This window comes from Petaurus breviceps, unplaced genomic scaffold (genome assembly GCF_028583685.1).
Source record: "Petaurus breviceps papuanus isolate PSGF00001 unplaced genomic scaffold, PetGlider_PUasm1.0 90639, whole genome shotgun sequence".
NCBI lineage: Eukaryota > Metazoa > Chordata > Mammalia > Diprotodontia > Petauridae > Petaurus > Petaurus breviceps.
In genome coordinates this window covers 4,670,098-4,687,142 of record NW_027187296.1, presented here as the reverse complement: position 1 = coordinate 4,687,142, position 17,045 = coordinate 4,670,098, and the positions used below count along the sequence as shown (strand labels likewise).

Genomic DNA, 17,045 nt, shown 5'->3' with positions numbered 1-17,045 from the left:
TAGGTACTATACAAATGTTAGGTACAATGATGATGACAGTGATGATTATGATGATGTGTCTAATCTTTTAAGATATTCTCAGTAACTAATAAACTTGTCTTCCAGTAAAATGACTCAGTACCATTCCTTTAATTCCTCATAGTACTTTGCCTGGATCTTTCTATTGCAATTATTTCATTAGCCTTTTGTATTATAATTATTGGTTTACATGTGCCAAAAAACCCAGTAGACTTTAATTTCCTCAATATAAAGGGCTGTGTTATATCTAATTTTTTCATCCCTAGCATCTAACATAGAACCTTTTATAAAGTAGGTGTTCTATTAATGTTTGTTGAGATTAATTGAATCAACTATTTATAGAACAGAATAATTCAATAAGTAGACCAGTACAACACTTCTTATATATCCTCATGGTCATAGACTACATACATATCTGGCTCTTACCAACTATTTCCCAGATGTGTGATATTAGTCATCAAAGGAGTGAATAGGAGAATAAAAAATGTTACTTATTTAGTTTCTCTATTAAGAGACATAAATTCTGACACACCATAGAAAGGAAACATTTATACAGAAACTGCTATGTTCCAGGTACTGTATTAAGCACTTTAAAATATTCTTTTATTTGATTCTCACAATAACCTCAGAAAGCAGGGTACCTCTGAGAGATAAGTGATATTATTATCACCATTTTACAGATGAGAAGACCGGGGGCAGACAGGGGTTAAATGATTTGCCCAGTGTCTCACAGCTAGTAAATATTTGAAATCATGTCTTTCTGACTCAAGGGCCAACACTTTGTTCACTGCACCACCTAGCTGTTCCTCTCTGAATTTGCCAGATCCCCCATTCTAAGTTGTAAGCACCTGGAAGGCAGGTATTATGGATTATCATCTTTTCTATATCCTACATCCCTAGTCCAGTGCCTTCCCTGCACCAAGAAACTGTGAATATGTACTGAATTTAATTGCATGGGATTTAATGGTTCTTCACTGAGCCATTGTTCCTCATGTTAGAAAATAATTCTCATGATCTGCTCTATTGATAGAAGTTATTAACCTAGGACTTTATTTGCAAATGACAGAATATCACTATGTTAAAAATTGCCTAATTTTTTTTCCCTAGTGCTTAGAACATAAACTACAAACTCACTTTATAAAAATGAAAAATAGAACAACTTTGAACTCAGCATTTTGACTCTTTTCCATATATTATTACATCTCACTTATGATTCAAATAAATAGCTGTATTACTATCATATTTTGAACAACCCCCAACCCTTTTACTTTATTTTATTTAAAATCCTTGTGTATTGAGGGCTATGATTTCACAAAGTTTCCATTTTTTCCTAAGAATATATGGTATAATGCTTGAAAGCTTGAAGCCTCTGAGGTTCTGTCAATATGGGAGAATTCACTTCACCAAGGAAGATCGAAGCTTCTCTAGGCTTTTAATAAGTTGCAATGGTCACCTTTACAAGGATAAGAATCCACTGTCAAATTAAATCCCTCTTGAAACTCATAACTTGGGGCTGTGTTACCTTTAAGGGCTTAATATAAATTCCCTTTATTAAAAGACTCACAAAAAAACTTCCTTTCTAGACACCTGCACTAATTAATTGATGTTTATGTCTATATATCTTGAATTCCAATACTTGTAATATTTTGATAAAACAATATTTAGTATGCTCCTAAATTATCCATAGAGTACAGATTAGTAGCATAAAATTGTACACAGGCTAAACTCCCTACCCTTCATTGTGGAAATACACAACAAAATGAAGAGTGGCTCCTTAAGATACATAACAGATCAGATTTATATAATGTGAAAATAATCATATGAGGGGAAATAAAATGCTGGGACTTTTAAAATATAATTTTGATATTAAAATTCCTATATAAGAATGCATCTTAGCCTATATATACACATACATATATATACATATATATGTATATATATATATATATAACTTAAATGAAAGTGCATAAGTTATTTTAACCATAGAAACAAATGCTGAGCTGCATTTATTAGATCCATGGGGACCTTGGAAAACTGCCCATCCTTATTTCCACTTTCAAATTTAATCACATTTAAACAAATCAAGAGAGAGGGAGAAAAAAATTCTATTTTAACAGTCCCTTTATATGAAAGATGTTCCATATTGCATGTCAAACATCCTTTTTCCATCTATAGGACTCAAATTAAAGTGTTAATGTTATTTTGAATTGAGTGAATGAACTCAGATTCACCTACATAACTCTCCTTCTCTTCCCCCTTTGCTCTATCTTATATATTCTCAGTAGCATATTAGAAAAAGTCCCAAAGAACATGAAAAGTAACGAACTAGTCTCATATTTTCTAAGTAATAAATTTGCCAAATAAGATAAATATGTATAATACTAGAATGATTTTGAGAAAGATCCAAATTGAGAAGGAACACGATTTCTCAGTATTCTCAATAGGAAAGATAATCACAAAAATGTAAATTTCAATCATGGCTATGTGAACAAGAAGAAAGAAAAACAAGGTGTTCATTTTCCATTTTTAAATTTTCTATCTTAGCATGAGTTGCTTCAGTTTCAAAATAAAAGGTGCTGGAAAACAGTGTAAGAGAGATTGGTGAGGGTGTGGGAGTCAGAGGAAGGAAGAAGAATGATACTGATTACTATGAATGTTTCTAATTTAAAACAAGGTTCATGGGGATCTAACTGAAAAGCAATTGAATAGAATTATTTTAGGGGTGACATTTTAACCCTTTGGAATATTTTATCCTATTTTTAAAATGCAAAATAGTTTGGAAAGATTTGTAAGATGGTTTAATTTATCCTCATATAATCCTTGAATTGGTAAAAGTAAAAAAAAAAATCAGAAATTTTCTTCACATTAAAAAAAAACATTCTAATTTGCAATCCTAATGCTTTAGTTTACATTTCCAGATTTCCATGTGGAAGCAGAAAGAGTTAATTTGTATGCTACATCAAAGGGAACAAATATATCCATGAATATCTAGGGACCTTGTACAAATTTTTTTTTCACTTTGTTCTGAAATATCTGAATAGAACTAAGATCTAAAATGGCCAAACATTATTTTAGGCTTTCTTATGTCTCCAAACCTTGCTGGAACCTCATCCCTGAGCAATGCAAACATCATGGTAGTAAGACATTTCCAGGATATTTTCTAGAGTAATACATTTACCCAGGACCCACGGTAATATCATCCACTCGACGATGGTTGGTGGTGGCCCCTGCCTGTTCAAGTCTGACCTGTCAATATGTTGAGAGGCAAGCAGCAGCAGGAACAAAAAAGTCAAATAGGATGCAGTGTGGCAGATAAACTTGATAAATGGTTTCCTGATGAAAAGTCCAAGGGGGCTTTTGGGAGCTATCAGGTAGCATACAGAGAAGACAGGGAAAAGAAGTCCTATGATGACGCATGTCAACATCTTCACTGCCCAGTGTCTTCTCCTCCAGCCTGGGAACTCATCGTACCAGCGAGATGCAAGGAGCTGCTGACAGTTCGGTTGGGCAACAAACTGAAACAGAAGGAGAAGAAGAGAGAGAGAGGGAAAGAGGGAAAAGAAAAGTAAAGTCGATATTGCATGAAATAACCTTTATTTAATCACTAAGATCATTGATCAAGCTCAAAAGTCAAGAGGCCCTTTGCAGCTTAAAATACTTTATCACTCATTGTGGTAAAGGCATACTTTCAACTCCATTAAATAAAAATGAAACCATTAGCTACTTGCACAAAATGCTGTGCTTGTCTCTGGGGGAAAAAAGGACAAAAGCAAAAATGAAGCAAAAAAAATTTGTCCTCAAGGAACTTTTCTGTTGTGGATGAAGTTGAGAGAAGCATAAAGAGGTATCAAATGTGATGCCTACCCTCAGAGGGCTTATAATCCATTTAGGAAAGTAGGAATTCCATATAGGTAAAGGTAACAAGCAATATTAGATAGCAAATAATTTGGGCTGGGCCAAGCAGTTCGACTCTGGACCTGTGCTCCTTTGCCCTTAATTGAGAATTAACCATACCTAGGTTATGCCTAGGCTCATCACAAAGCATTCCAGCCTTCATCCTGCCATGACAGACATAGTACATACACCCTTCTGTTCTGGAAATAGAAATCCATTTGATATTATCATTTACAGAAATATACACTAATCAATTGCTCTGTGATTCCATTCACCAGTTTCTCCACCAGTAGTCTAAAATACTTTTCCCTGGCTACCATTTGTCTAGAATTTCTACCAAAAATCTACCATTTCTCTACACTCATGTGTTTTATTTTATTTTTTTTCCTATTAGAATGTGATGTTCTTGGGGACAGAGGCTTTCTTGCTTTTTTATTTGTATCCTCAGTGCTTGACACAATATCTGACACACAGTAATCATTTGATAAATGTTTTTTTCATTCATTCATTCATTCACTCCCTCCCTCATTCATTCATAGGAAGGCCATATCACTTCCAGCTGGATTAATTTAAGATAAAAGGTAATATATGAACTAGGCTTTGGGTAGAGGGCAAGTTTTAGATCAGCAGAAAAGTAGGAAGAAAATTATATGTAAGGAGGATTTTGTTATCCTTTTTAGAGTGGAGTTTCTCAGCATTCATGGTCATGTCAATGTCTAGTTTCCAGGCGTTAGATGATAACTCCCAGAATAGCCCCCAGGATCATAGATAGTAGTTCCTAGAATCATAGTGACTGACAGTGTTATTGTGACTGCACCATGAGATATGGGGGTGACCTAAGGGATATTTACTATGCTTTCACAAAATGATGATATTGCTAAAGTTAATCTGTGAGCTTCATGTTGGCAAGATACTTTCTTTGTCTGTTGCCCTATAAAGTAAGGGCACTGGTCAGTGAGTGGGGATGCTGTGTGTGCCTTGACTGGCCGCCATAAAGGTTTGAGGGGATGTAGGGGAATGTACAAGCTGTGCCTGTCTAGACTGACCCCATCAAGACCTAGGGATAGTTGCTCCTCCTTCTCACTGGCTCCTGCAAGAAGAGTGATTAGGGAATGCCGTAGGAGTTGATGCTCCCAATATCAGCCACCCTTTGAGAAGACTAGACTAGAGTAAAGTAAGATTATTAACCCCTCTGAAGCTGTCTTTTTGTCTTTCCTGTCTAAACAGATGAAGAGCGAACCTGTTAGAGGCTGGAGTCCTAAACTCCAGTGCCTCCTGTGTGTTATCTGTGAAATAAAAGTATTCCATGAATGGTGCTAGTATCATATATATGTATATGTATATGTATATATGTACACATACACACACACACACACACACACACATATATATCTGGAAGGGACCTCAAAAGCAATCTAGTCCAATTTCTTCATTTCACATAAGAAGAAACTGAGGCCCAGTGAGGCTAAGTGACTTTCCCAAGGTCAGGCAGGTATTAAGCATCAGAGACAGGTTTTTAATCCAGATCCTCTGACTCCAGAGGCAGGGTTCTATCCTCTGTAATTAAGATGTGAGCAAAAGCATGGAAATGAGAAATTATAAGATGTGGTCTAGGGCATAATAAACAGACATCTTTGGGTCATAAAGAGATTTATGTAGATTTTCATACTATTAGAAGATAAAATTAAAAAGTTAAGTTGGACCTAGATCATTGAGGTTTTGAATATCAAGGAAAAAATGGACTTTACTATGAACTGAATGATGATCACATAATTATACATAGCTCTAGAACTAGAGGTTCAGCCCAACAGATAGTAAGATAAGATCTAGTGAAATTAAATGACTTGACCAAGGTCATACAGCTAGTGTTGGAGATTGCACAATGGTTAGAGTGCCAGGCCTGGAGTCAGGAAGACCTGAGGTCAAATCTGACCTCAAACACTTACTAGCTATGTGACCCATGGAAAGTCATTTAGCCGTGTTTACCTCAGTTTGCTCATCTGTAAAATGAACTGGGGAAGGAAATGGCAAATTGTTCCAGTATCTCTGCCAAGAAAACCCCATATGGAGTCAGGATGTGTCAGACATGACTGAAAGGCCTAAAGAACAAACACCTCTGACTCTAGAGACAGAAGCCACTTAGAGTATTTTATTAGGGGTGTGGTTAGATTACAGGGGTCTGAGGGTGGCAGACTGGTCAGAAGGCAGGCTTAGTAACCTAGGAATGATATGTTAAGAATCTGAGCTAGAGTGATGGTAGTAGAAATTTTCCCTTTATAAAAATATGTAATAACTTTGCACACTATCTTGCCAACTAAGGAAGAGAAGAAGGGCCCACTGTGTGTTTAGCAATGTGCCAGGTGATGTGTCTTGCCTATCTTTTGTGTTCTTAATGTCACCTGACACCATGCTGAGTATATAGTGGGCACACAATACATTTTTATTAAATTAAACCAAAATAAATTCATAACAAATTAGGCATCCCAAAAACTTGTCTTAATACAGATCAAGCTGCATTCCTGGATGGTTAGGTTTGTCAGGTCTCCCTGTATTGCCTTGATGAGTCATCCATTCAAGTAAGTCCTATAACCCTTAAATGGTAAAGTAAAACTGTATTATTCAAAGGATGAGCTTTGCCTGACATATCCCTTGCCAATTCTCTCAGTCAGGGCCAGTAACAGCAGAGTTATGGCATACTTTGGACTAATTTGTCATGCATCGACAAAGGATGCCTTCTGGGTGATAGCAGCTACCTTTTTCTGAAAGTTCTCTATGTTAAATGCTTCTCATTTTCCTTTACTATAGTACATTGATCTGCCTTTTTAGAAACTCCTTTCTTAGCAAAGAACAAAATCATCTGAATTCTACTGTGTATTGATCCATTTTTCTAATCTTCAGAAGCAGGGTCAAGTTAATGTAGGAGAGGTGTAAAAGACGGGTAAGAATTGCTATAACCTCATTAAATACTCATAGGTCTAAGAGATAGGAGAAGGAATTCAGTAGTAACATATGAGGAAAGAGCTTCTAAAGGCCATCCTGAAGCTGCCCGCTACAGTTTTTAGGGACTAGGATCCACAACCACTACCTCAGCTAGCACCCCGGGAGTTACTCTATGAGTAAATCGGGTCCAGAGGACAGAAAAACATATTTTTGAAGCATTTAGAATTTAGCTGGACAAGTAGTTCGTTCACTGACAGAGAATCAACATATGGCCCTTATATGCCATTTTTATTTTTGATTTCTATTTAATTCTCATTAAGATCTGAGTTCAAATCTGACCTCAAACTCTTAGTAAATGTGCAACCCTTGGTCACTCACTTTAACCCCTGTTTGCCTCAATTTCTTTATCTGTAAGATGGGGAATGATCTATATAAAACTACTCTGTGAGTGAACTGCACAATGTCCTCCCCACAAATGTTGGCTATCAGAACTTCTTTTAACAACAAAATGATTGTAAGAATACAAACTTCAAACCAAATTAGCAGAAATATCTTCTGCCTACTCCCTCTACCCATCCCTAACATGGATAGAATAGAAGAGGGCTGTGTGTGCACCTGGGATTTCACTGCTGGAGGAAATGCTCCATGAGAAAAGTCCCTCCACCTATGGAGATCATCACCTATCCTGCAACCTACAGCCTTAGGGTGTTGACATGCCACACATCAAAATTCCAAGGAAACATGCATTTTAAACAGTTCAAAGATAAGGAGAAAATTATGGCTTGTGATAAAGGAGACATCAATACATCAACACATGTATCAGAAAGCGGCAGTGGTATGAAAAACCAACAGCACGATGTGAGAAGGGCGTGAGCAGATGTGGGTATCATAAAAAGTCTCCAAAGGTCTTGACATTAATTGCAAAATGTGATTTTATCTACTAATAGAACGGAAATTGCCCAAGAACTGTTTCTAGAAACCACAATAAATCTAATTCTTTAATAGTGTCCTTTTATATTCCACCCTTCTATCAGATTTTGACCCATTACATTAATTCAATCTAAAATAGGCTCCTTTTTGCTTTTTTCAAAAAATGTTTTTTACTGACCATAATATTTAAATGAGTCATGATTTTTCTTAGAGAAAAAGAATATTTCTAATTAATTAATTGATAACATTTTAAAGTGTCTACTAGGCAAACACTCTCTCTGCAACCTCCCCCCATCCCCCCCCAAAAGAGATGGGAATGAAAAATAATTTTACATTTATTTTCACCATAACTTTCTCCTTTGGATAATAATTTATAAATCTAAATTACTGTTGAAATCACAGTGTTTACTGAAAAAAAGTATTTAGTTTACTTTTCTTTTAAATTAAAAGTATGTTAGTAGTGCTGAACAAATTTTGTTGATACTTTTATAGCAAAATAGTTCCATGTCACAGAGGATAGAGCCCTGGGCCTGGTGTCAGGAAGACACGAGTTCAAATTCAGCAAAATCACTTAACTTTTTTTTCTCATCTCATCATTTTCACATCCCCTACCTTGTGGGGATTTTGTGAGGATCCAATGAGATAATATTTGTAAAAGTCTTAGGTGGTATATACATGTATATTCCTTTTCCCCTTCCCCATCCCACCACCATGACAAATATGATCATATTCATGACTAGCCCTTGGTACAAGTGGTCACTTACATAATAAAATCTGTAGTATGAGTACTGAGAGGGAGGTATAATATGTCCCACTTTCTAAAGTACATGACAGTATGTGCCTAAATAGTATTGAAATCATTAGACCATCCAAAATTATAACAAATCTGTCAATTCAAAGTCATTAGACAAGGAAGTGGTCTAGAAAAGTATCAGAGGTATTATACTTTCAGAAATCAATGCTTTTAGAAAGAATCCCAAGATATGTGATGAAACAAATTCTATTTTTTTTTCAACAGAGTAGGTATTACCTCCCTTGATCACACTCCTTGTTTATGAATTAATTGGCAGTTGATTTTGGAGAGTTATTGTGGTTAAAATGTCATTGCCCTATGACCAGTCTTGCAATGAGTCTCCCTGAACAGTCCTAGGCTGGTACTGGATAACAGACAGAAAGTCCATTGCTGGCACCACACATGGATTTTCTGGTAGGTAGGACTTGCCAGGACTTGAGCAACAAAGTCTTTGAAAGTCCAGAATCATTATGAAACAGCAGAGAAGGATATCCACAGACCAAATCTTCTTCCTCCTTTCTTCCTTAAACATTCTCCTTTAATCCTTGCCTTAAGAATATGGTCAACAAGCAACAAAACTTGTGATTTCATTTGTGTAAGGAAACCTAGTATAGGAATTCTCTCCTCTGATAAAGATAAGAACTTATCTACATCCTATAGTCTGGGAGTTGAGAGATAATGTGACTTGTCTGTGATTGTACAGATAACATGTATCAAAAATGGGATTTAAACCCAGGTCTGCACCTCATTGTAAATCCAGCATTCTATCTATTGCACAATGCTACTTCTTTTCTATTTGGTATGTGAGTTCACATGCCCTCTCTCTGACTATAAGGCATATGTATATTCACCTTTGTCTAGGTATATATAGACAGGCATGTGTTCCGCATATGAAGGTATTCATATACATATATTATCTATATAATGCATATAGTCTACCTACTTCACTAAAGTCCCACCTGGTCACTTCATTATGTTATTTGATATGGAGGGACCATGAGTTTCTCAAGACACTGCCACCAGAGAAGACAGAGTAGTGGAGCAGAAAGAGCACTGATTTTGAAGACAATGGATCTGGCTTTGAAACATATCTCTGTGAATTACTAGCTGTGTGATCATGGGAAAGCCCCTTCCATACCACAGTCTAACAGTGTTACTGAAAAGCACATTGCCCAATGCTAAAAATCATTTCATCGCTTTCTACCTGCATCTGCATCTGGTCTGCTCAGACCCAAACACACAGATTGCATCTGGAGTACTGTGCTCAAACCCCAGCATCTCATCTTGTGAGGGGCATTGAAAAACGGAGGAGGGGAACAAGCATGGTGATGGCATCAGAATGATTCCATAGGAAGATGGGAGTGAAGATAATGGAGATATTCAGCCTAAAGGAAAGAGGATTTAGGAGGGATATGAGAGTTGTCTTCAAGTATTTGAAGAGATTAAGTGAAAAACATTAGATGTTCTTGTGATTTTACTTAGATATCTGGAGGATATAGAACTAGGAACAATGGAAGTAAACTGCAGAGACAGATTTGGAGGATGAGGAGTAGGGAAAGAAAAGAAATAATTTATAGCACCTATGTTGTGTTAGGCACTGTACTAAGCATTTAAAAAAATACTATCTGATCTGATTTGATCCTATAACAACAAAGAAAAGTAGGTGTTATCATTATCATCATTTTCTGATTAAAGAAACTGAGGTAAACAGAGGTTAAGTGATTTACTCAGAATTTCATAGCTAATATGTGCTTGATGTTGGATTTGAAATCAGGTTTTCCTGACTCCAGTCCTGACAGTATCTGCTGTATCACCAGCTTCCTCTAACTATCAAGCCTCTGCAAGTAAAAAACTCTAACAATTAGGGCCATCTTGAAGTGGAATGGATTCCTTCAGGAAGTAGTAGGAATTCCCATCGATGAATTCATTAATTGAAGTTTAAAATATATGGGTTCCTTCAGGAAGTAATAGGAATTCTAATAGAAGAATTCATTAATTGAAGCTTAGAATATAGTTCATGGGAACATTGTAGAAGGAGTTCTTGTTCAAGTACAGATTGGACTCTCTGATCTCAGATTATTTCTCACAATTCAGAGATTTTGTGATTCTGATTTTGAAAGTCACATCAAGCACTTAAGAAGGACTTTTAGTTTCCTCATCTTTGAAACAGGAGTTGTTAGACTAGATGGACACTAAGGCCAATTTTCACTTAAATTCTATGATCATTGTCTTCAGACGAGAAGGGAACACACAGTCAGCCTGCAATCTGAGTACCCATAGGTACTATAAATATCCTAAGTAGAAAATCCAATGACCTCTACTTAGTCGTCATAATTAGCTGATTTTCATATAGTAAGTCAAGTCAGCAAGTAGCACAGGGTTTGCAAAGGACTTTCCATAAACTATTTTCATAATCTCATTTGAACCTGAAAACCTTTCTTTGAGGTAAGTCCTACAGGCATTTTATCACCATTTTGCAGAACAGGAAACCAAGACAGAGAGTGAAGTGATTTGCTTAGGGTTACACAGTGGTTAAGAATTTGAAAGAGAATTCAAACCTAGGGCTTCTGACTCATGTCCAAGGCTCTCTTCACTAAGTCACATTCTTCACCTTGAGCTTCTTCCAGTATTTGACACTGTTTTTCACCCTTTCTTTCTGGATACATTTGAAACTGAATTTTTGAATATAGGGACTAAGAGCTATTCTCCAGTTGATGAATGGTTAAGGGATATGAAGAGACAGTTTTCAAAAGAAGAAATTAACGTTATCAATAGTCCTGTGAAAAATGCTCTAAATCACTAATAATTAGAGAAATACAAATAAAAACAACTCTCATATATCATATCATATATAAGATTAGCTAATGTGACATAAAAATAAAATGACAAATGTTGGAGAGGATGTGGGAAAATAAGTACATTAATACACTGCTGTTGGTGAAGTTGTGAACTAGTTCAAACATTCTGGAGAACAATTTTAACTAATGCCAAAAGGGCTATAAAACTGTTCATACCCTGTGACCCAACCATATCACTGCTAGTTCTGTATTACAAAGAGATCAAAGAAAATGGTAAAGGACCTAGAGCACAAAAATACTTACAGCAGATCTTTTATGTGGTGGCAAAGAAGTGGAAACTGAGGGGATGCTCATTGATTAGGGAAAGGCTGGACACAATTTGTCATATGATAGTGATGGAATTCTATTGTGCTACAGGAAATGATGAATGGGGGTAGTTTTAGAAATGAAGAAAAAAAGCCTGGAGAGACTTAAGTAAATTGATGCAAAGTGAAGTGTGAAGGACCAGAAAAACCATAGTACACAGTAACAGCATTGTCATAACAATAATCATCTGTGAATGACCGATAAATACAATGATCCATGACAATCTCATAGGACTCATGATGAAAAATGTTATACATACCCAGAGAGAGAACTCATGAACTGAATGCACATTGAAACCATATTTTTCACTTTTTTCTTGCATTTTTGGCAACATGCCTAATATAGAATTATGTTTGTACAACTTTATATAGAGAATGGGTATCATATTACTTGCCTTCTCAATAGGTGGGGGAAGCTGAAGGAAGGCAGACAATTTGGAACAAATTTTAAAAAGAGAATGTCAAAAAATAAAATAAATTTTAAAAGAAAGTGAATTTTGGGGAGAATGTAATTGAGTTTTGTTTTGTATTCACCATTTTGTTGTGTATGACCCCTGAATGAACTGTAGTCCCAGCTTAAAAAGTTGGTTCCCTTCAATGTCTTATTTGCTTCCAAAACTGGTACAAAAAGGTTTAATTAGTCAGAAAAGGGGGACCTTTTGTCTCTGGAATGTCTCTCTCCTTTATCTAGCTTACTACACTTGTGTTTGATTTAGTGAAACTAGTTATATATTATATGGACATATTCCTTATGTATTTCCTATAGCTAATGTTAAATATTCTCTCTAATAAGCAGACTTTTTCCTTTGTATAATCAGCTTCACTTTAATGAACAGCTATCTTTTTTCTTTGTTTCATGTCATGTATTGTAATAGTAATGAAATTTGAAGATCCCTTTGTATTGTTAAGCTGAGAGGTACTTAGCACGCCTCTGTTAAAGAAACAGGAGGTATGAACGCCTGCTGCTGACATAACTGGAAGCTGAACAGGGAGAAGCTAATACCATATTTAAGGAAGAGCACAAGCTGGACAGTCAGAACTTCTTGAGACAAGCATCTGGAGGTAGAGCAGCTGCTGCCAGGAAGAAAGAAAGAGAATTTCTCTCAGTGAGCATTTGAAGGCTGGGCTGCTGCTGCTGGACTGGAACGTCCGTGGAGAAAGTGCTTTTGATTTTAAGAATGGGAGAAAGTGCTTTTGATTTTGAGAATGGGAGAAAGTGATTTTGATTTTGAGAATGGAGCTGCTGAAGACTTCCAAGGGCCAGCTGGAGCAGCTGAGGACTGCCAAGTCCAGCTGGAGCTGCCAGAGGAAGCATGACTGCAGTGGCAGTACTTTGTGGCTCTGTTAAGTTTTCTCTTCCCAGGAACAGAGACTATAAAGGATTTGAGATGAACTGGACATTGTGAGCTTCAATATGGTGTGGAAAATGCAGGGAGAGCTGGAAAAGTAGCTGGGAGCTGTCTGCCTTTGAACCCAGGTGACAGTTTGGTGGATTAAGGTAGGAACTACCTGCCTTGAGTCAAAATGAATCCATGGCTACTGAGTAGTGACTGATAAAATCATAACTTACTTATGACCTAGGGGCAGATGGCCTGTGTATTTTCCACTACCACTTAAGAGAGTACTGAATAGTAACTGTTTAAATTATAATTTAGTTGTGACTGAGGGGTGGATGGCCTATGTATTTTCCATTACCCCTTAATAGAGTACTGAGTAGTGACTGATATTGAAACTTATTTGCACCCCATGGATGGAGAACTTTGACTATTGTACTTTGTGTCCCTTAAGGATGAGTGAGTTAGGGATTAAGGAGGCTCTCCTCCTTGAAACTGATTGAATTAAGGATAACAATGATTGAGTTACTAAATGATTGTACTTTGTTGAAAACTGTGTGACCACTTTGGTGAAAACTATGTGGCCATTTTAGTGATACGTTGTTGAGTTATGACATGGTGAAAGCTATATTTTGATTTTCTGTGAATGTTTTGCTCTGAGTTGTTATTGAATAAATAGAGAGTTTGTTATACTATATAATCAGAATCTTGAAAGCTGTTCATAGCACATTATCCTTTCCTCTGGAAAGCTGCTCTTGTTTGGCTTTACATTAATAAATACTTTTAACTGAATGATGAAATGATACATTCACATCAACTACTGGTGAGATGTGTCACATTCTGAGTGTAATAAAACCGCTTTCTCTGATTTGTGCTGGCTTATTGACATCAGATAGTTGAACCAAAGGGAAAATTCATGAAACAACTCATTGTTCTCTTTGCTTTCATGACACATATATGCTAATCTTACTTATATTCTTACCTTTATAACTAATGTTTTTTCTATTTTTTTTCTTTGAGGGGGGAAGGCAAGGCGATTGGGGTTAAGTGACACAGAGTAAAGTTTCTGAGGCCAAATTTGAACTTGGGTCCTTCTGACTCCAAGGCTGGTGCTCTATTTACTGCACCACCTACCTGCCTCAACTAATGGCTTTTGTATCTCTTGTGGCAAAGTGAATACAGCATTGGGTTTGGAATCAGGAAATCCAGAGTTCAAATGCTACCCCAGACATTTAACAAACTATATTCCGGGGCAAGCCTATTTGACCTCTCTGTTCCTCAGTTTCCTTATTCATAAATTGGGCTTGTCTAGTTCTAAACATATGATTCATGAAAGTTTCATGTTTATATGTGTGGGAGTTCACAGCGGGGAAGGGGTAAGGGGAGTAGAAGATGTGGGGAACACTAATGTTGACAACAGCCTTTGCCTCAAAAAGTTTTGTCAGGTATTGGCCTGGGTTTAATGTTTCAATACCCACACTGAGCTCTACTTGAGCCAGGTTAATTGGTCTAGATATGAATAAATTGTAAAAATAGCTAATTTATGGCCCTTTGCAAGCCCTTGTGGAAGCCACAAGTATAAATAGTGGGGAGAATAATACTTCAAATTAGCTACAGTTTATTTTCAGAAAGAATCAAATTTGTTACTCCTTTTCTTTCCTGTTTTAAAGCATATAATTCCATGTAATCTGAACTTCTTATAGTCAGATCATCTGGGAAAAGAATTCTGGGTTTCGTACAAAGGACTTGGATTCAAATCCTAGATCTGAAGTTTACAAGTGACATGACTTTGGGTAACTCACTTAAACTCTCTGAGATTCATCTATAAAGCAAAACATCTAGATTACATAATCTCTAAAGTCTTTTCCAGTTCTAAATCTGTGATCTTGTATCCTAGAGGCTACAGAGTTTTCAGCTTGATATTCCTACTTTATTCTACTTAACATTAATTAACAAAATATAGTAAAGTCTCTCCACTCTTTTGTTCCACAATTCAAATGCACATTTTCACTTTTGAATAATTATAATGTACTAAAAAAAAGGCAGAATCAATATCTTGGAATTTTCTGCTTTGAGGAGGGAACACCAGGAGGCTTTGACATATTGGCAGGGCAAAAAAAAATGGTACTGAGTCTGGATTATTCTGCAAGAAAATTTATAATCTATAAATTGATACTAGCTATGAAACCTTTGAAGATTGAGTGAACATTCTTCATAGCATGAGAAAAGTTTAATATTCCCCAAATTAGGAAAATGTTTTTTTTTTTTTTTTTGCTTTTTAAAAATGTTTTTGTCGGGGGCAGCCAGGTAGCACAGCGAGTAAGAGCACCGGCTCCAGTGTTGGGATGACATGTGGATTGAATCTGAACTCAGACACTTATTACCCACCCAGAAACACCTGGCTGTGTAACCTTGAGCAAGTTACTTAACCCCTATTGCTTTAAAAAAAAAAAAAGAGCACCGGCCCCAGTGTCGGGATGACCTGGGGGATTGAATCCAAGCTCAGACACTTAGCACCCACCTAGAAACACCTGGCCATGTAACCTTGAGCAACTTACTTAACCCAATTGTTTTAAAAAAATGTTTTTGTCTTTATTAATCTGTTTGTTTACTTTTAATTTATAAGATTCAGTTCCATAATCCCTTGAGTTTCAAATTCCACCCCCCACCACCACCACCATGGAGGTACACAATCAAGTATAGGATCTGCAAATGCTTTCACATCAGAAATTAGTCAGGTTGTAAAGAAGGATTGTAACTGATGGAATGAAAAATGGGAAAGAAGAAACAAAACCAAATGAGAAAAAGAAAGGGAGCAGGTAGTTTGCGTCAATCTGCATTCAACCTATGTTCTTTCTAGTTCTTTCTCTGAATGTAGACATCTCTTTCCACCATGAGTCTTTTGGAATTGTCTTATAACCTTGCATTGCTGAGAAGAGTCCAGTCTATCAAAGTTAGTCATCATTCATAAGTTGTGTCTATATTGTGTACAGATTTCTTCTGATTCTGCTCTTCTCACTCAGCATCAGTTTGCATAAGTCTCTCCAGGTAAATATGAAATCCGTATGCTCCTCATTTCTTATAGCACAATAGTACTGCATTGTATTAATATACCACAACGTGTTTACCCATTCTCCAATTGATAGGCATCCCCTTAATTTCCAATTCTTTGCTAACACAAAAAGAGCTGCTATAAATATTTTTATACATACAGGTCTTCCTCCCACTTCCATGATCTCTTTGGGATTCAACCCTAGAAGTGGCATTGCTGGGTCAAAGGGTATACAATTATTTATACCCCTTTGGACATAGTTCCAGATTGCTCTCCAGAATGTTTGACTCAGTTTACAACTCCACCAACAATGCATTAGTGTTCCAATTTTTCCACATCCTCTCCAGCATATGTCCTTTTCCTCTTTTGTCATCTTAGCCAATCTGCCAGGTGAGATGTGGTACTTCAGAGTTGTTTTGATTTGCATTTCTCTAATCAATAGTGATTTAGAACATTTTTTTTCATATGCTTACAGATATCTTTAATTTCTTCCTCTGAAAACTGCCTATTCATATCTTTTGACCAATTATCAATTGGGGAATAACTTGTATTCTTATAGATTTGACTCAGTTCTCTGTATATGTTAGAAATGAGGCCTTTATCAGAAACACTGGTTGTAAAAAATTCTTTCCCCATTTCCCATTTTCCACTTAATCTTGGTTACATTGGCTTTGTACAGAAACTTTTCAATTTAATGTAATAAAAATTATCCATTTTGCATTTTATAATGCTCTCTAACTCTTGTTTGGTTATAAAGTCTTCCCTTTTCCAAAAGTCTGAAAGATAAACTATTCCTTGCTTTCCCAGATTGCTTACAGTATCAGCCTTTATACCTATATCATGCACCCATTTAGACTTGATTTTGGTATATGGTGTTAGATAGTGGTCTATGCCCAGTTTCTGCCATACTACATTCCAGTT

At 36.4% G+C, this 17,045-nt stretch overlaps 1 protein-coding gene across 1 annotated transcript in view; it reads right to left on the bottom strand.

Moving 5' to 3' along the window:
• TRPC4 (transient receptor potential cation channel subfamily C member 4) overlaps nucleotides 1-17,045 on the bottom strand; it is a 282,270-nt gene that overhangs the window by 65,066 nt on the left and 200,159 nt on the right. The window contains exon 4 of the mRNA XM_069064634.1: nucleotides 3,197-3,533. Within this exon, the coding sequence (XP_068920735.1) occupies nucleotides 3,197-3,533 (337 nt within the window). The remainder of the gene's footprint in view (nucleotides 1-3,196; nucleotides 3,534-17,045) is intronic.